The following is an 18,441-nucleotide window of genomic DNA, read 5'->3' as shown; positions in this document are numbered from 1 at the left end:
TAAGAGTGAATTTCTAACTGTATTATTTTGCTTCTTTTTAAAAAATTGAAGTTGAATATTTTTTAAAATTTACTCTCTTTCAACGGGTGTGGAGCCGTCGAAGCGCCTCTCACCACGAATGTAATAAACAAACTGTTATAATCTCATGTTCCCTATCAGAACAGCCCACAAATCAATTATAAACGGAAACCTAGCCAAGTTGTAGTGAAATGTCTCTTCAAATGATTGCCTGGTAGCTCCCTACCCATCCTTTAATAGTCTCTATATATATCATCGCAGATTTTGACGGCCGAGGCCAAGCATGATAGTTAACTTTATCTTCTTCCCCGAGAACCGGCTTTTTGTCTGAACAAGGAGACTCTTTCCAATATACCTACCACAATATCAGGAAAAAATATATATATATACTGCGTTCTCTCACTCTGCAGTCTTGTCTCCTCCATTCCTTTATAACCGGCAACTCTACTACAGGGAGGCCTGCTAAAAAAACAAAGCACCACAGTGTTTCAATGGGAAAAAACAAATATATGTGTTTTATTAACAAAATAACAAAAACAGCTTTAGTGCAGAGCTAATTGTTGTAAGGTAGAATGGCACAGACACATGGGTAGGGGATCACTTCCTCCGCAAGCGAAAGGGACAAGAGTATGATTGCGACGCGTAACTTATCCTGAGGAAGCAGTGAGTGGCGATCCATCACCAGGCACATGTGGCCGCCCGCCTGCTCAGACACTGACCCACGCTAAACTAACGGGAGGCCGCTCCGTGTGTGCCACACTGCTCATGCAGCCGCGCTGCCTGCTGGCGCATCCCACGAGCAAGAACCGAGCCGCGGCTCGCCGAGGAGCTTTCGCTTTCGCCACGGTTACCGACGTGGATGCCGGTGACTGATAGACATGAGAAAATTGTTGCAGCGCACTGCCTAAACAATTGCGCCACTTGTCATTCTTTGCATCCGCGCACTTGGAATTCCACGCAGCGGTTGTGTGCGGTAAAGTTTGAGATGCCCCGGCCACCGAAAGTACCCGTCCGGACACACCTTTCTTCGTGAATCTGCTACGGACAGCTGTTGCCGGAACGGAACAAAACAAAACAAAGGCGTAGGGAATCGCGGAACACCGCAGGGGACTTCGCCAGGTTACCAGGCGAACCTGTCGTCGAGTTTGACTGAGGTGGATGAGCCATGATAAGCCCAGCGCACAGGGACGAGCGCGAGCGGATGCATCCGACGACAAAAACAGCAAGCAACAGCAACAGCTGCCCGCTATCTGTCCGCTTCTTGTCCCCCTTCTCGTGCTCAGCCCAGCCCTCTTGCTTGTGTGTATTGATATATATAGATCATCTCCTCTCAATCTCACCAGTCTCAGCGGCATAAAGCAGGCAGGGGAATGGAGAAGGCCTACTTGTGGAGGAGCAAAAAGAGGGACGATCTGGTCCGGTTGCAGGACTTGGTGGAGGGTGAAGAACGTGAGAAGCCGGAGTGTGCGCTTAAGATGCAGGAGATCCCCCCGCCGCAGACCCCCCGTGAGCCCATGGAGTTCCTCGCCAGATCGTGGAGCGTCTCCGCTTCCGAGATCTCCAAGGCCCTCCTTCGGAACAAGAAGAGAAACTTCGTGGTGGATCGTCTGCCGGAGATGATGCATCCTGACTTTTTTGTCGTCGCTGCGGCCAACGCCGGAGCTCCTCTGACTGCCAGTAAGCGAGTAAGATCGCTCTCCTCTAGCTATATGGTTGATGATGGAATGGATCTCTTAGATTCATCGTGTTTCCGTCGACTAATTCTACAGCCTCGCGGTGGCGGGAACAACATAATTACCCACAATAGAACAATCGGGAAACTGTTTCACCAAAAAGAAAGCAGCAGAACCAAAGAGAGGAGTAAGGAGAAAGCCCGCGCCGAGAAAGCCCGCATCCACGCCGCGGTGTCCGTCGCCGGAGTCGCTGCGGCTGTTGCTGCCATCACTGCGGCCTCGAACTCCGAGAACCAAACATCGAAGATGAGCGCCGCCATGGCCTCTGCGACCGAGATCTTGGCGTCGCACTGCATCGAGATCGCAGAGCAAGCGGGGGCCGACCACGAGCTTGTGGCTTCTGCTGTCCGATCTGCGGTCGACGTAAAAACTGCCGGAGATCTGATGACTCTCACGGCCGCTGCCGCAACAGGTTGGATTTTGATTGATAAATTATTGCGTTCTGATCGTCAATTTACTGATTAAGATCTCTCAATCTTAACAGCGCTACGAGGAGCCGCTGCATTGAAGCTGAGACTGAACAGGGAAGCAAGGAACAACGCTGCCACTGTCATCCCTTACGAGAAGAGTCAATGTGGAAGCCCAGATATCTGGTGCAAAGAAGGCGAGCTGCTCAAACGCACCAGAAAAGGTAAGGCAGCTGAATTTGTCAGCTCGGATTTTCACAATTGATCAACAAAATTGAATTTCAGTTTGATCAATTTTCCAGGAACTTTGCACTGGAAGAGAGTATCAATCTACATCAACAGGAAGTCACAGGTAATCAATAACTCAAATTTTAGCTGTTGATTGTTCTCAAATCTATCATTCATTGGTAATCTGTCACGGATACAATTCTCTCAGGTCATAGTGAAGCTCAAAAGCAAACATATAGCAGGGGCACTTTCCAAGAAGAAAAAGAGTAAGTGATGTTGATAATGGCATGGCATTAGCTGCTTCCTCACTTGAACCAGAGCTTATAAATTTCGGTATCCATTCTTGGTGATTAACCAGGTGTTGTCTATGGCGTATACGATGAGATTCCGGCGTGGCCCGAGTGTGCAAAGGAGTTTATGGAGGACAGATGCTACTTCGGTCTGAGAACAGCGCAGGGTTTGATAGAGTTCGAATGTGAGAACGAGACCACCAAGCAAAAGTGGGTGAATGGAGTGCAGAACTTGCTTAGACAAGTATCAAGCAGTGTTGGTGAGAAAATAGAGCAGTCCATGGAACTACTAAAACTCACCTGATGCATGGTATGAATCGATCAGTATAGGTGCTTGAAAAATTGAATGAGCACCCTGCTCTACACCATTGGTTCTGTTATGAAGATAGAGGATATGCTCATGCATATAAAGTGAAGAAAATTTGTTTCTTCCTTCGATTGTGATCCAAATGCTACCGTGTGAAAAGAAGAGTTGAGTTTGCTTGTGAGCTGTAACATACTTGTCTTCCGGAATCTGGTGAAAAGAAGATCAAGGTAATATAAACATGAATGTTCTTTTCTAGTCTCAACTTTCAAACGCACACAATAATAAAATAATCTTCCCTATCCGCGAAGAAAACACGCAATAACCATAAAAGTGTTAAAGAATTAAATGGGGATAAACTCAGTAGTTTTCTTGCATCATAAGAACTTGCTGTCATCTTAATTAATTTAATTAATATAATCTTAAGAATAACATGTTGGAGCTATTTTGTGTTTCCTTGAGCTGAATTGAATTTCCATGATCATGGCAAGTGAATATGAAGAGAATCCTTCTCTATCAGTTTTAAAATTAAGGGGGAAAAAAACAAAAGCAAGCACTCCGAAATGACAGTGACTGAATCCATTTCTTCATGGCGTACTCGTTCATTCATCCTTTCTATTGTTTATGTCACAATCTCTTGTTGCATTGAGCTTTGTTTGGTAACTAATTCAATTAATTTTGAGCTTCTTGCACGCGAAGCTTCATGAGTTTTATAATCTGAGGGTCGTGATTACGCTAGAAGAAAGGCCATGAGGATCAAGTTGTTACTATTTTTTAAAAACTTTTATAACTGGACGACCTTTGGGAGTCACCACATTCTAGCATTGAACGAGATTGTAAGAAAGGAGACAAAAGTTCATTGATATCGAGTAGATGGTATGATATAGTCTGTTTATCTAGATGAATTGGTTTGGTGATGAATTTAACCCATGAACTTGTTGGAACAATAATAAGTAATAACTCAGGATAAAGCTGAAAGCAATCGTCATGGTAGACTACTCCATATGTTTTCTAAGATACATAAGAAGCTCTTCATTTTGGAGAAATAAGAAGTTAAGTTAGTTGGTCAAGTTGAGGTAGTTGAGGAATGTTCTATATTGAAAAAAAATTATACAAGAATATTTTTAATTATAAATTTAATTATGTTTCTTAAAGTAATTAAAATGACTAAAAAAAATAGTACATACCAACTAAACGTCCAAAACTGTTACACCATGATTTGGTTTAATTTTGACACCAAAATAAAAATTAAATTATAAATCAAAAGTCAAAATCTCTTAACAAATCTAAATTTTATTTAAGAAGTATAATATGTTATAATTTTAATTAATTTATAAGTAACTTACTTATAAATATATTTATAATAATCTATTATTTTATTTTATTTATTTTTTAATATTTAAAATTATCATTTACACACTATATTATAATTTTCTATATAATTAGAAAAGCGTATGTAACAGTGTGTAATTAAATTTAATAAATTATTAAAATAAATATACTCTAATAATTATTATAATTTAATTATGTTTTAAAATGATTAAATAATTTTAAAATGATGAATTTATTTCTAAAATCTACGCACTTTATCCGTATTAATAGGTCACCGTCATTATTATTATTATTATTATTATTATTATTATTATATCTCTTTCTATGACGTAAATGCATTCACCATCATCATAAATGCGATTGAATACATTGCGAACCACACCTCATCGTCCGCACCTTCACTGCCTTCCCTACCTCTTTCTCCGCCCTTTGCTTCGCCGCCGCCTCCTCCGAAGCGCCGCCGCGATCTCCCAACACTCGATGCCAAAGCCGCTGCCGCCGACGATGGTAAGCGGGAGCCTCCTACGGGCCATGGGCCGCGCGGTTGGGGGCGGTGTCTTGGGGCCGCTCTCCTCCGTCCGCACCAAGCCTCCGTCCGGCGCCATGCGCGTGTCTTCCTCCTCCGGAGCGGCCTCGCCCACCTTCGCCTCCGCGGAGAACGGGTCGTCCTCGATCTGGAGCTCGCACTCCGGCTGCCTCGCCGATCTGGAGGACTGGGAGCGGGTCGCAGACGAGGCCCCGCTCTGGGACGAGGAAGTGAAGGAAGACCGGCATGTGTTCGGGAGCGCACCGTCGAGGGAGGAGGCCGAGGACGCCGTCTCAACCCTTCGGCAGTAAGCTTTCCCCAATCTGTGATCTGCCTATTAAAATATAAAAGCAACCTCAATTTTTTAAACAAAAAGTAAATAAATAAGATGGAAGCTATGAAGTATTTTGAGAACTTCCTTGGTTTGCTTCTCCAAAATAATAATAATAATAATAATAATAATAATAATAATAATAATAATAATAATAATAATAATAATAATAAGATAAAGATCTTGCACTTCCATCTGCCATAGCTGGATCATGGCTTATGGATGGGAATCATCTTAGAAGAAGAAGACAAATGGAATTTTAAATTTAGCGTACGAAATAAACTTTTGAATTGAAATCATAACAATAAATCTAATTTGCATATATCATTCAATATAACAAATTATTTTACCAAATCATATTTCAAATTAGTCAAATCTGAAACATTTATTTATATGCATATAAAAGAAGGCTAACACGTTGTTGTTACCAAATAGCATATCTAATTAATCAAACTTGTATGAGCTTTTCCTTCCTTGTAAAATCGAGCATTAAGTGAATCCAATCTGTACCGTTCTGGTTTTGGCATAAAAGCAACTACTATATTTTGAATAAATAAAATTAATCGTATGAAAGATTTGGAGAACTTCCTTGGTTTAAAATTAATTACGTGTTAGACGTTTGACAATACAAGTGATAACACTTACGACACTGCCTTATATATTATTTTCTTTAAAGGATTCAATGACACCAATGTCAAACACACATGGATCTTGATGTTTCAGATCTCATTTGCTGAACAGGTTTTTTAGATGTGGTCAAAAGTGTGCCCATCAAATTTGAGTGTCTAATGTGGTGCCAAGGAGATTGGTGAAGTATTCTATCTATCTATTTCTCGAGTAAATTGTGGCCGACCTAGAAAGTTTGAGTGAATTTCTAATATCTTATAATTAATAGGCCAGAAGTATAATTTTTCTTAAAGTTTTTAGGGCTAAAATTTAAAATTTATAAAATAGTAAATGATTCGGCGATTGAGGTGGGCCCCCCGAATCGAGTCAAACTCCAAGAGGCTGGTTGACATAGTGGTCAAAGTCAAGGAAGGGTCAACCCTTAAAGCCAACACAGTCAATCATCACGGCCAAGAGGTTATCCGATCAGCCCAATGGGCTGGTCGAACCATTGGACCAAGAGGTTATCTGACCAGAACATCGGGCCAGCCGGATGCCAAGCCTCTCAATATGGACGAATAGTTCAAGACGAGTCAACATTATCCAAGGCCAAGGTTTCTTTAAGATAGCACAATTGAATAGCTCGGTTGTGCAGTTCAGCCGATCGGAACTACGGTTCGATCGGCTGAATGGACGCTCAGTCCGATTAAACTCTTTAGTTAAAACCGATAGGCCGAGTAAGGGACGAATTCCCAACTACATTCTATATGTCCGATCGGCCAAGCGACTATCGACCAAGTCATAGGAAAAGCTATGTCAGTTTGGTAAGTGGGTTGTGGGCCCAACCCAATGACCTCATATTTCTTTTTGGCGTTTTGTGCCACGAAGGATAGTGAATATTCCATATGCAAATTGTACATCAGAAGCTTCCTCTCTGCCAAACGTAAAGATTGCAGGTTCATTTTGGGAAAGATGTCAGAGCATCTTTATGGTCTGTCAAACGCTTTAAGCTTCGTACACAGACAAACAGTAACACTATAAAAAGGGGTCTCCATCTATAGGCGTAGGTACGCTCAATTTACGCGAGACTATGCAATTTCCACTGTTCATTCATTTCATTGCCTTCTACCGATAACTGACTTGAGCGTCGGAGAGCCTACGCCGAGGACCCCTTCCTGGGCCGGTCACTAATGCTTCTTTTGATATGCATGAGTGCTTCGAAGTTATCTTTTGATAGCGAGGAGTCTTCATTTTATCAACATCCGAGCCACATGTCCAACATTCCATCTCCACCGATTTCAAACAGGAACAGTAGAGATTATGTGTGTAGCTTCGAATTAATAATTTTTTGTAAGAGTTTTCTTTTTTTTATCTTCCTCGTTTGTTAGGGATACGAGGTTATTTTGACCATACCATCTTTTATTTGATTGAATTTGTCTAATTGAATTGGAATTACATAGGAGTTAATTGTATATGCAGTATGCATACTACATATGCTGCCTACATATTCAATATGGGGCTGCAATATAGAATACTACTGCAACCGAATTGAATCTTCAGCTCAAACACTTATGCAACCACTTAGAAATAAATTTTTGATGACATGGAAGCTATGTTTTTTCTTCGCTCTCTTGTAGGATGCTTGGCCCGGTTGTTTTCCCACATATTGTAAACTATGAACCGAAATTGGAGGATTATGATTCTTCTGAAGCAATCGATAAGAATATAGCTCAAATGAACATGATCTACAACTCATCATCTGAGTCCACTGATGAATTGTGCCACCCTGACTGGATTGAACCTTCAATGCAAGTTTATAGTTCAGACATCTCAAACTATAAAGAACGACAGAATGCATTAGATGCACTTCAATTGTTCAATGCAAATGCAACTCTTCAGGTTTGCGCTTGACTTTTATTGCATTTAATCTTTTCTCATCATGTCTCTCACTACGTGACAAATTGTCAGAAGAGTTTCTATTTTCTTGTTATAGATATAATTATTCTATAGAAGATATTAGAAAGACAATCTCAGATATTGGATGCTGACATGTAGAACCACTGAGAGAAATTATTGGTTGATAATTTTTCATGCTTATCATCAGTAATGTAATCAGAATAAATTTTCAGGTTTAGTTAGCTTACTGACTTTTCTTCTATACATTAACCAGTATGAATTGTATCTTAAAATTGAGTTACAAGATTTTTCAGCTACACCCTGAAGTGTAGAGACCATGGCACACTATAAATTCCTGTGATCATCAGAATTGTTCTCTTTAGGTTTTGTTGGCCGTTTTTTATATTCTGTTTGATCTCTATGCTACTGTATTATGGTTGATTTTTGGGAGTATGCTTTGGGTAGATTTACAGGCCCAAATAGAAATATCTAACCATTGATTTGTTTCTTGTTCTTCATTTGTCAATCTATTGGCCATTGAGGTGATTCCTCCATAAGTAACTTTGTTATGTAAATCAATACATCAGTTGAATTTGTTGCTTGTTTTCTTTTAAAGTTACAGTTGCTTCATCACAAGACCTATTGTATATGACAATTGCATAGAAAGAGCACAATGTGGGCATTGCTCCAAAGCATTTTTATTGCTACTAGTGCTAGATGAATTGAGATATTAATGTGTGGATCCTGATGACATTGACCATTTGACTATCATGGCCTAATCAACATAATCTTGATGCATATTATGTAATGTAGATGCTCTTCTCCTTCTGTAGGGCGTCATTATGATTATTTGGGATAATCTATCCTCTATTTTCTTTTTGCCCATGCAGAGAATGGTTGTTTCAATTTCATCTGATAAAGCTGTTTGGGATGCCGTCATGAACAATAAAACAGTTCAGGAACTGAAAAAAACTTTTCTTGAAGGTATATTTCAGAGATGATCCTAAATTAGCACTAGTCAATCAATTTGAAGGCATCAATTTTGGAACTTGTTTATTCTTATTCTAAATCTATGAGGGAAATCTTTTCATCGCAAAAATATGTTCATTTCTTTACATCTACTAATTGTCACACAAAAAAAAAAGGTAGATCCGCTACCTTAGCGACCCCCCTAGTGCCGGCCCCACGGATATGGAGGGAGGTTCTACTAATTGTCACACAAGTTTGATGCTCACGTTGACATGTGTTCTAGCTTAACTACAACTAGTTGTTCAACTTAAAATTTTAGATCTAATCTTCAAAATTATTTGTCCTATGTATATTACATCCATCTCACGTGGATAGATTCATAAAAATATCCACACAATAAAAAATTCACCAATTACAATTGATCCTTTTCATATTATTCTTCTATGCATTTGATTTCAGATGCTTGTAATTTGGCTTACAGTTATGTTAATTGTTTCCAGTCATTCTTGTTCTCGTGTAAATATCTTTTGAGTACTGCCAGGACTACACTTTTACAGTGGTATTTGTGGATGTGACTGTCTGAGAATGTTGGTTTAATATGATTTGTACATTTAAGTGTTGTCTCTTGGGTGATTGCGGTATCTTTTGGGAAATCTACTAATTTTCAGAGTTTTATTTCCTTAGCTCACTGTGTTGATTATAACTTTGCACACTGTAGGTGCCTCCGAAAGCAGTGAGACCGGGAGCTCAGAAGAGCGTGTTGACACAGACACTGGACCGCTTGGGTGGATGTTAGAAAATGCCAAGAGTAAGCTAATTGAGTTCATTGACAAGATCACGAGGCTGGCAAAGCAGATGTTCCTGTTTCAGAAGAATGAGACAGATGGAAACGATGCATTTGAGGATGCAGTGAGGTCCTCTCTGTTGGTCTCGATCTTTGTGTTTGTGATCGTCATAATGAAACGCCTTCAGACAGCTTCATGAAAACTCGTCGACATGACTTACTCCTTCCCTAAACATGTACATAAGGGGATTGTTGTAGATATAAAAGGACATGAATAATGTTGTTAAACATGTCCGTTATTGTGCATATACTTGTGTTCGTTGACTGTGCAGTGTAGTCGTGGTTGCTACCTGTAATGAACGGTGATTTGGACTTGGAAATTCAGTGAATATGATAGCAACCATGTGATCGATCTTCAATTTAATTTGTTCGTCGACTGAGGTGTCAGGTTTGAATCTTCTTGCAAACTTTTATCAACTAGTGGTATTGAGACTTTCTAAAAAATCCCTTCGGAGTTTTTGGGATATGAGACCGCGAAGCGGTGGGTCCAGTCATTATAAAAATTTTATTCTATTTTAGTTTTGTCTCCGGGGTTATGGTGTAACGACAGGATATCCAGATTATTATCCAAACACTCAAGATTCGAGTCCCATCTATAACGAATTTATAGAATTTTTTTCTCTAAATGGGACACGCAACTAAAGGATGTAGTCGAGTAATTTTTATAGGACCGATTTATCGTAGTAATATGTGAAAAAATTTTATGAGACCGAATCAATCATCCCATACTCGACATTATCCAATCAGATTAATTATTTTTTTAATTCAATTTGCCCGCTATGACTTTCTAATTTATCGCTAGCAGCCGTTAGAAAATTCGAAAGATCGTATCAGATTTGATGTTACCAGATAACTTTTTTTTTTAATTCACGCCCAAAATGCAACACTTGTCATTTTTTTTTTTTTTTTGATAAAGACTACGTTCACAATGCTGTCAGGACTCCATACTGATCAATTTCTCGCAATGTCGGCGGCGATCGGAGGTAAAGCTCCATGGGCGTTGAGGAGGAGGAGGGGGAATAAGAAGGATGATGAGCATCAGCGACGCCTTCTCCGACAACGAGGTGGAGCTGATCGGACCGTTGAGGAGCGGTCTGGAGCTGGTCGACCGAATCCGTCGATGGCGGCGTAGAGGGCTTAGGGTGGGGCGTCGGCAGCGAGCCACTGGCGGACGTAGAACAGGGTCTGGGCACTGGGGAGGTCGGACCCCGTCGCGGTCACCTCGACGTACTCGCAGTACTAGCCGTCGTGTCCACCACCGTGAACTCACGCCCCGCCTAGTCGCCCACCGTCAGCCCGATGGTGGCGTCGGTGCCGCCATTCATCACAGATCCAGTGCGGACGTACACCGTGTGCAGGCACTCATCGTCGGCGGAGGCGCCGAAGGTGGCGAGGAGTAGGAAGAAAGAGGCCACGATGGCACGATAGAAAGAAAATCGTTCGACCGATAGGAAGTTAGGAACAACCCGATGGTTATCGAATTCGAGCCGTTCGATAATTTTTTTTTAAACCGAAATAGTTTGTTCGATCGTTCTGAACGATCTGTCCATGAGCCGAATTTTGATTATTTTTAATTTAAAAATATTCTCAAATTAAGATTCAAATAACTCATGGAACAAAACACAAGTTTAAATATAATTCTACTCGAATCAAAACCGAACAAAACACAAAACTTGAACCAAAATATTTGTATTTTTGAACATCATTTGCGCCCCTAGATTCAATGTTTATCATCAGCTCTTGAATATCACCAAACCACATGGATGCAATCTAAGTGAATTATATGTAACAACAAAGCTCAACTCCTCTTAATAGTACCATTATGCACATGAACCCCTAATTTACGATTTAAAAGATCATTTAAATTTAACTCAAGTACCACTAGATAAGCAACTGTTAGTGCATAACTATCAAACACAGTCAATCGCAGCAAAAGGTAGCATGACAAAAGAGAGTTCAGTAAAATCTACAAAGAAAAGAAGAATGTTGCGAAATACTCAAATCAGGATTTTGATTTGATAGCTTAGCTTTGATCCGACCAGGAGATGATTTACTTAAGAGAGAGTATGATTATGAAATCGAAAGGTTAAAACATCAATTATATACAAATAACGCCATTAACCGCCTACGTTTTCTTTCACTCGTTTTACATTAAAAAAGCACGCATGCATGTGTAATGACTCGACCATATTCATGTGTTAAAATATGATAAATAGTTTCCTCGCTTCGTCGCTTTAATTCGACCCCAACACGGCTTCATATTGTTCAACTTCATGCTGTCATCAACCAGACCACTGCATCGAGAAACAGAGAAACATAATGCGATAAGAATCTTATCGAAAATGAATCAGTAATATGACACCAGATCACATCCACTACCCAGAAGGTTACCTTTGTGATCAATGACTGGAGCTGCCGAGATCAAAGTCCATAGTGTAGTCGTATTCAATAGTAGGAACCACAGAAGCAATGAACTTCAAGAACAAGAAGAGATACCTATCAAATACATGAGAACATTAGAAGAAACGTAGATGTTAAACAAGTCCAGATGCACAAATGAAGATTATTAAGTTCAGATTCCCAAAGCTTTTTAATTGGGTTATTATGCTGGGAAATTACTTATCGACTTCTGGTTCAACTCCACGTGAAATTAGAACATCAATGATCTTTTTCATCACAGCACCATGCCGACATGGATGCACAGATGCATGCTTCCCTGGCATGTGAGGATGGTCTTCAATTGTCACCTGTCAGTTTCCAGATAATCAATATAACAACGTCAAACAATTAAGTTCTCGAATCGAGAATAAATTACAAAAATAAAAGACAAGAACACTAGCAATGGGAAAGAGATGTTCAGTAGGAAATTGGGTAATTAACAAAAAAGATGTAACATCAGAGAACAATGAAAAACAACACAATAGGGCTGCAATTTGAAAATGAACTATGATATTTATCTAGAAATTTCATCTAGAAAATTCATCTAGATAGACACATAAAAATGGGACCCATCATTTCATTTTTTGTGGGTCCCATCATTTATGTGTCTATCTAGATGAATTTTCTAGATGAAATTTCTAGATGAATATCATTTCTCTTTGCAAATATAGAACTTTCTACATGAATGCAAACTATGAATTGAGACTTGAACTGGAATGTGCTACAATGTGCTGAAGCTAAAAGTACACTTCTTTCAAATGATCCACCAATGCATGAATTCACAAAACTATCAAGGTGTCCACATCTACCATACTGAACATGATAATGGGTAAGCAAAGGCATTAACTATAGCCTAACAAATATGACCAATGTTGCTCCGTGAAACCATTTGAAAAATCTTCCAGTGGATCTTTTGTCAAATGAAAATCTATACCACTCATCAACCAAAATTTTTTTCCTACCTGAATCTCTGTTCTCATACCATATTAAAGTTATAAAAGTTTGAAATCTAAACCATTATTCTAAAAAAGTTTGAAATCAATTTATATTTTATATGATAGTGCATTGGACTTCTTGATGTAGGACTATGGGCATGGTCATCCTAGTTTCCACTAATAAATTTGATTGGCTAACCACTCTTCCAAAAGTTTGAGACGTTACAAAAGAGACCAATTTATATTTTAAATGGAACTATTAGGTAAAGAGCATCCTAAGTTTAATACACCGTCTCATGTCCATTGAGCCTAACTATTGTATTTTATTTCTCTGGCACTGATAGGATCTGAACCTAAACCTCTTGCACTTATGGCATGTTAAAGTTCAAGTGAATCTTAACACAAAATGTCTACCCACATAAGGTGAGATTTTTTTGATATTTAAATATTTTGAGAATCCTCAATTGAAGATGCAAGACTCCTCTCATGTAAGGGTGGAATTCAGCAACTCCTCCCACATCCTACTCCTTTTAACAAGACATATACATAATCAACAAACTTGAATTACAAGAGTTTCAAATTTAGCTATTTCATATGATATTTATTCATAGAAAAGATATTTGATAAAATGATAAATATATAAATAAGTATGACAATACTGTTTTTCGTGCATGATCCTGGCTAACATCTTCAAATACTAGTTCTGGCTGTAAAGGGCACCTTCGCTGCAATTTAATATCAGAGCATAGTTAATACATGTTATAAAAGGTTAAAGGGTAAATTTAAAGGCCAAGAATCTACTTTAGAGTGAAATTATGGTTATAATCACCACCAAGACAGAAAAACTCATCAAAAATAATCTACAATACAAGAATAACCATACAAGAATACAAAAACTAAAAAAATATTATTGCAGTGATAACCATTACAAAGTTATAACAATTATTTCTTAGATTTTGATAGAATTAGTTAAATTGATCAATTTTGCACCTTACATAATTACATAAAATAAACTGTTTGATATTTGTGAAACAGATAAGTTCCAAAGAGAACCATTAATTTCCAAAATTGAATATTTGAAATTATAAAATCTCATCAATCAAGAATAAATAAATAAAAAGTTACTAATATGGATCTTCAGAAAGTACCATGACAATTTGCCAAAGATAATGTTAAACGTTAAATTGTGATGGTAGTAGACTGCTAATACCACTAAGTCAGTAAGAAATCATAAAAATAAACACTCAAATCCATCATTATATAAGTAAATGCCAAAACCAAATCAAAACAACTGCTATTCTACAATGCCTTTTTCAATTACATGGAGAAACACAATTATAATAAAACAACCTCATCATATCCTGTTAGCCACACACGAGGAGTTTGGTAATATTTGTCATACCTGAAAAAACAAAGAAATGTATAAGCTCAATAATCAATCTCCACTACGAAAGAGAACTTCACTAAGAGAACAGACAAACAATAGGTTTTCAAGATTTTGTCCAATAAAAATACTAGAAACCAATATTAAAATTTTTACTGTATTTGTTTTATGAGGATATATCTCAAATAAGCTCCTGCTTTTATAGGACCATGTTATGCCAAATGTCATATACAAATTCTATTCAAACATGATACCCTCATTGATCGCATGTAAGTTTTTGTAAGATCCACATGTGTTGAGCACATACACACAGTCCTCAATTGTCATGTTATTATTTCACGAATTTTGAATATAAAATATGCTAGTGAATCTTAGATTTCAATCCTCGAACTAAAAATATGGAAACTAGGAAACTGTAATCAACATGTAGAGCTGAATAGTGCATCTGTGAGTTATAATTGTTTATTAGACGTACTAGCTAAACATTGAAAAAGGTTATAACATATAGCAATTGGAAGTGGCATGCAGTAGTAAAAAATCAAACAAAAATCGTCTGTCTAGGGAGAAGCAACAATCATTATCCATCATATAACTTACGTGATGCTAATATCATATGTTCGGGTTCGAAGAATGTTGTCATCCTCTGGTTCAGTTGCAACTAAATAGGTAGACTGGAGGGTGGCCTGCATTTGAACCACACAATAACATCCAGATATATATATATATATATCTTAAATGTAGAGAGAGACTTGATGGAATATATTATTCTTAAAAAAGCAGTCAAACCAACTGCAAGTACACAACAGAAAACTTTAAATTGTAGCAAGGTGAATATGCTCACCCTAGACACCCCTCAGAGCCCGTCCCCATATTATGTGAAGGGAACTAAATCACGGGGTCAACCTATAGTAGACCTCCAAGTGACTAGGGGTGGGAAGAGTTGTTCTAGGCATGCGCCCGTCAAGAATTGAACCATACCCCATTATAGCAAATCTACCACCCTCTAGCCAATTGGGCATCCCCGTGGGGACAACAGAAAACTTTAAAGAACCTTACTATGTATGTGCATCCAAAAGCACCAATTTTAATATTTATTTTAAACTAACTGTTAGCATGGTGTTGTTCATGGTAACTAGGGCTAGGATCTAGCTACTTGGTGACCACACTAGACTAAATATGATCTAAATCTGCATACTCAGCCTGTCCAGAAATAGATGAATAGCAATTTATTGACAACTTAACAAATAATAAGCTAATGTAAGAAAGTATCAAGGCGTCATAGCTGTATTTATCTTTTTCTGAATAGAACCAACATTAATCCAAACATAAAGGCCCCCAAATGGATAAGTTTATTCTGTCAATGGAGAGAAAAAATATATTTAATTGCAGAATTATTAATTTTACACCGAGAACAAACCTCCTAGACATAATTATTTGGCAAAGAGCTTGAATAAGTGCAGCACTGATAATGAGAAAAGTATGTTTCCAGTCATTATGCACTCAAACAATTGAGGCCGCCAACATCATGGACATAGTAACATCTTGATACTTGGCCAACTCTTGTCTAATTTAGTAACTAACAGACTAGATATAATCAGTATAGTTGGCAAAATCATCCAGTACCAATATGGATTGCCTGAGTTGACTTAATATTGGCAAGGTTCTGATATTTTTCGAGAATCAGATACTATAAAAACAAAAAAACAAAAAAAAAAACAGCCCGATACACGAAGCTCCCACCATGCGGGGTCCTGGGGAAGGATCCATTGTACACAGTCTTACCCTGCTTTTTGCAAGAGGTTGTTTCCATGATTCGAACCCGTGACCTTTTGGTCACATGACCACAACTTTACCGTTGCACCAAGGCTCCCATTCGTAAAAACAAAAAAGAAGATAAGAAAAAAAACTAGAAATTCAAGGAAATTAATTAGAAATAAGTTGAATTGTAATAGAAAATTACTAGGATCCATTAAATTATGATCAAATTGATATTAAAAATCGAATAAATTTAGTTCATCTTCGCTAAATAGAGATGAATTTAAGAAACTTGACCAATTTAGCTTCCCTTTACTTCCAACTTGATTCTTAGAGAGTTGCATGGAAAGAAGAGTTTTCATCACCCTCATAAATTGTTTAGACTTATCACATTTCAGCATTCACCATAAAACGATGAACCACTGGACCTTGCCATCACTCATTAGACTCAATGCCTTACTTATTTTTCTCTCCCTCACTGTTGATTGAGTGAGGTTATTGTAGACTGAAGAAGAATACGATAATCTATCTTAATCAACAAGGATCCTAAATCTCATTTTTTTCTATATATATATATATACCAATTTCAACTTCTATAGTCACAACCAATCCAATCCATGGATTGTAATTCCGCTTTATATCATTACCATAAAGAAATCTTAATCTGAATGTGTGTGTGTATATTTTAGAATTATATACTTCACTAGCTGATTTCTAACAAAGTCAACCATCCTATAATAGTAAAACAAGCTTATAAACTGCTTATAATGCATATGATGTTATTGCCTAAGAATATTGGTAACCCAAGGCTAACAGGATTGTACCAATAATAAGAGTTATCAAAGGAATGGCATTTTTTCAGAACTAAAACACAAAAAATAAGCACTTGCCGGATCTGCCTCTATAAAATTTTCTGAATCCTTGTAATCAGCCATATCAGGTATGTCATCCTCCTCTTCGCCACCAAAATAAGAGGGAATAGATTTGATAGCCCCTTCTTTTCTGATGTCTAGAGATTCCATGGAAGGTAAAACTTCGTCATCAACACTCTTGGTCCCTGAAAGTTCCAAAAAAATGAGTTATGGAATAGACATTCACTAAATGATGTCTAACTCGGAAGAATCAAAATTTACTTACCTTTGGGCATCCCATGAGTTGCCAACCAACCATCATTATCATCATCGTCATCATCACCACCAAGAAGAAACTCTCCCCCAGCAGCGTCATATTCTTCTTCCACTGAACTAGCCCTCCTTAGACAAGGCACTGCAACAGTGAACGATGGAAGGAGAAGATAAAAAAATGAGGTGTCCAGTTAGCATTGCTTCTGAAGATAGAAAATTTTCATCTTTACTTTGCAACAACACGACCACATGATCGGAGCACAAAGAAGGATCTTTTACAAATTTGGAATAAACAAAAAAGGGAAAAATAATACTTCTACGAGACAGCTGACGATGGACTGGTCATACCGTTTCTCGTAATGAGATACTGTTTGTTGGCAGGCAGGTACGACTTCCTTTTGCTCTGCTCGCCCGCCTCCCTACGCGAAATCATGAAACAAAAACCGCAATTCAGATGAGGTGGAAGGGAGAAAACAAGAACGTAGACACGCAGAGGAGAGGCATAACTAACCAAGACCAAGTAGGGCATTTAGCTACGAGATTGTCGCCGGCGATAACGAACTCGGAGACGCTGAGGACGCCCTTCTCTTTGAAGGCTGAGACAGTACGGGGCCCCGTGATCCGCTCCACCGTCCCCTTGAACACCTCGTGTAGCTTTTGCGACAGCACCATCTTCCCTCCCCGGCTACTACCCTTCCCTTCTCGAGGAGAATCGAACGTAATTAATGGCATAGAGACAGCAAAGAAAATATACACAGGCAAACAAGGGCAGAGACGAACCAAACTATGATTCCAAAGACAATTACCCGAATGGTGCCGAGGTACGACGGCGATCGAACGATTTATCGGTGGCCGGAATGATCAATCGCCCGGCCGCAGGCGATCAAATTCAATACCTTGAGCTTCAAGGCGATTTTGGCGTGTGAACGGAAGAAGCACGGCCCTAAATTTAATAATAAATAAGACAGATTTCCGATCAGCCTCGGTAAATTTTGATTCTGTGAAAAGAACAAGTCGTGTTTTTTTCCCCTGAAAATATTATATGGCTAATTCAATTACGCTAATAATAATATTATCTTAATATCTTATTAAAAATCTGAACCTTTAATATTAACTCTTAATTAATTTGATAAAATTTAAAATTAAATTATGTAAATATTTATTTTTCTTTTCACATTGAAAAACTACAACGTATTATTAAAAAAAAAATCTCATTAATCAATTAAAGATCTAGAATTTGAATTTTAACTGCAACGTATTATTAAAAAAAATTTATCAATAATTTTCTATATTTCTCTTTAGTCTCACATGTTAGGATTG

The 18,441-nt window shown here is 38.2% G+C and overlaps 3 protein-coding genes across 5 annotated transcripts; 2 read left to right on the top strand and 1 right to left on the bottom strand.

Moving 5' to 3' along the window:
• Positions 1-922: 922 nt before the first annotated feature.
• Positions 923-3,238, top strand: LOC122008017 (VAN3-binding protein-like). The gene is made up of 6 exons (XM_042563594.1): positions 923-1,703; positions 1,788-2,163; positions 2,236-2,382; positions 2,461-2,510; positions 2,595-2,652; positions 2,745-3,238. Exons 1-6 carry the CDS (start codon positions 1,389-1,391, stop codon positions 2,978-2,980), a joined length of 1,182 nt encoding a protein of 393 aa, XP_042419528.1. The 5' UTR covers positions 923-1,388; the 3' UTR covers positions 2,981-3,238.
• A 1,428-nt stretch (positions 3,239-4,666) lies between these two features.
• On the top strand, positions 4,667-9,848 carry LOC122010609. Its single transcript, XM_042567126.1, has 4 exons — positions 4,667-5,145; positions 7,413-7,674; positions 8,562-8,655; positions 9,359-9,848. The coding sequence occupies exons 1-4, from the start codon at positions 4,667-4,669 to the stop codon at positions 9,622-9,624; spliced, it is 1,101 nt and encodes a 366-aa protein (XP_042423060.1). The 3' UTR covers positions 9,625-9,848.
• A 1,685-nt stretch (positions 9,849-11,533) lies between these two features.
• LOC122008016 (autophagy-related protein 3-like) lies at positions 11,534-18,088 on the bottom strand. 3 transcript variants are annotated; one of them, XM_042563591.1, is made up of 11 exons: positions 17,928-18,088; positions 17,633-17,819; positions 17,470-17,540; positions 17,135-17,263; positions 16,888-17,054; positions 14,840-14,925; positions 14,209-14,260; positions 13,518-13,583; positions 12,104-12,231; positions 11,876-11,980; positions 11,534-11,778 (listed from the first exon to the last, which is right to left on the bottom strand). In XM_042563591.1, exons 2-10 carry the CDS (start codon positions 17,791-17,793, stop codon positions 11,884-11,886), a joined length of 957 nt encoding a protein of 318 aa, XP_042419525.1. In that variant the 5' UTR covers positions 17,794-17,819; positions 17,928-18,088; the 3' UTR covers positions 11,534-11,778; positions 11,876-11,883. The 3 variants fall into 3 exon arrangements, with proteins under 3 accessions (XP_042419525.1, XP_042419527.1, XP_042419526.1); XM_042563593.1 differs by having other exon boundaries at positions 17,633-17,814; positions 17,928-18,061; XM_042563592.1 differs by having other exon boundaries at positions 17,902-18,056.
• Between the last annotated feature and the right edge of the window lie 353 nt (positions 18,089-18,441).

Source organism: Zingiber officinale, chromosome 8A (assembly GCF_018446385.1).
Source record: "Zingiber officinale cultivar Zhangliang chromosome 8A, Zo_v1.1, whole genome shotgun sequence".
Classification (NCBI taxonomy): Eukaryota; Viridiplantae; Streptophyta; class Magnoliopsida; order Zingiberales; family Zingiberaceae; genus Zingiber; species Zingiber officinale.
The sequence above is the reverse complement of the archived record's forward strand: the minus strand, read 5'-3'. Positions and strand labels throughout refer to the sequence as shown.

Excerpts from the sequence above, each read along its gene's own strand:
- LOC122008016 (XM_042563591.1), bottom strand. The coding sequence starts at position 17,793 with ATGGTGCTGTCGCAAAAGCTACACGAGGTGTTCAAGGGGACGGTGGAG. Across the intron at positions 17,264-17,469 it reads GTATCTCATTACGAGAAACG|TGCCTTGTCTAAGGAGGGCT; the intron begins GTATGACCAGTC and ends TCACTGTTGCAG. Across the intron at positions 11,981-12,103 it reads GTTGAACCAGAAGTCGATAA|GTATCTCTTCTTGTTCTTGA; the intron begins GTAATTTCCCAG and ends TGTATTTGATAG.
- LOC122008017 (XM_042563594.1), top strand. The coding sequence starts at position 1,389 with ATGGAGAAGGCCTACTTGTGGAGGAGCAAAAAGAGGGACGATCTGGTC. Across the intron at positions 2,164-2,235 it reads CACGGCCGCTGCCGCAACAG|CGCTACGAGGAGCCGCTGCA; the intron begins GTTGGATTTTGA and ends CAATCTTAACAG. Across the intron at positions 2,511-2,594 it reads ACATCAACAGGAAGTCACAG|GTCATAGTGAAGCTCAAAAG; the intron begins GTAATCAATAAC and ends CAATTCTCTCAG.
- LOC122010609 (XM_042567126.1), top strand. The coding sequence starts at position 4,667 with ATGCGATTGAATACATTGCGAACCACACCTCATCGTCCGCACCTTCAC. Across the intron at positions 5,146-7,412 it reads GCCGTCTCAACCCTTCGGCA|GATGCTTGGCCCGGTTGTTT; the intron begins GTAAGCTTTCCC and ends GCTCTCTTGTAG. Across the intron at positions 7,675-8,561 it reads ATGCAAATGCAACTCTTCAG|AGAATGGTTGTTTCAATTTC; the intron begins GTTTGCGCTTGA and ends TTGCCCATGCAG.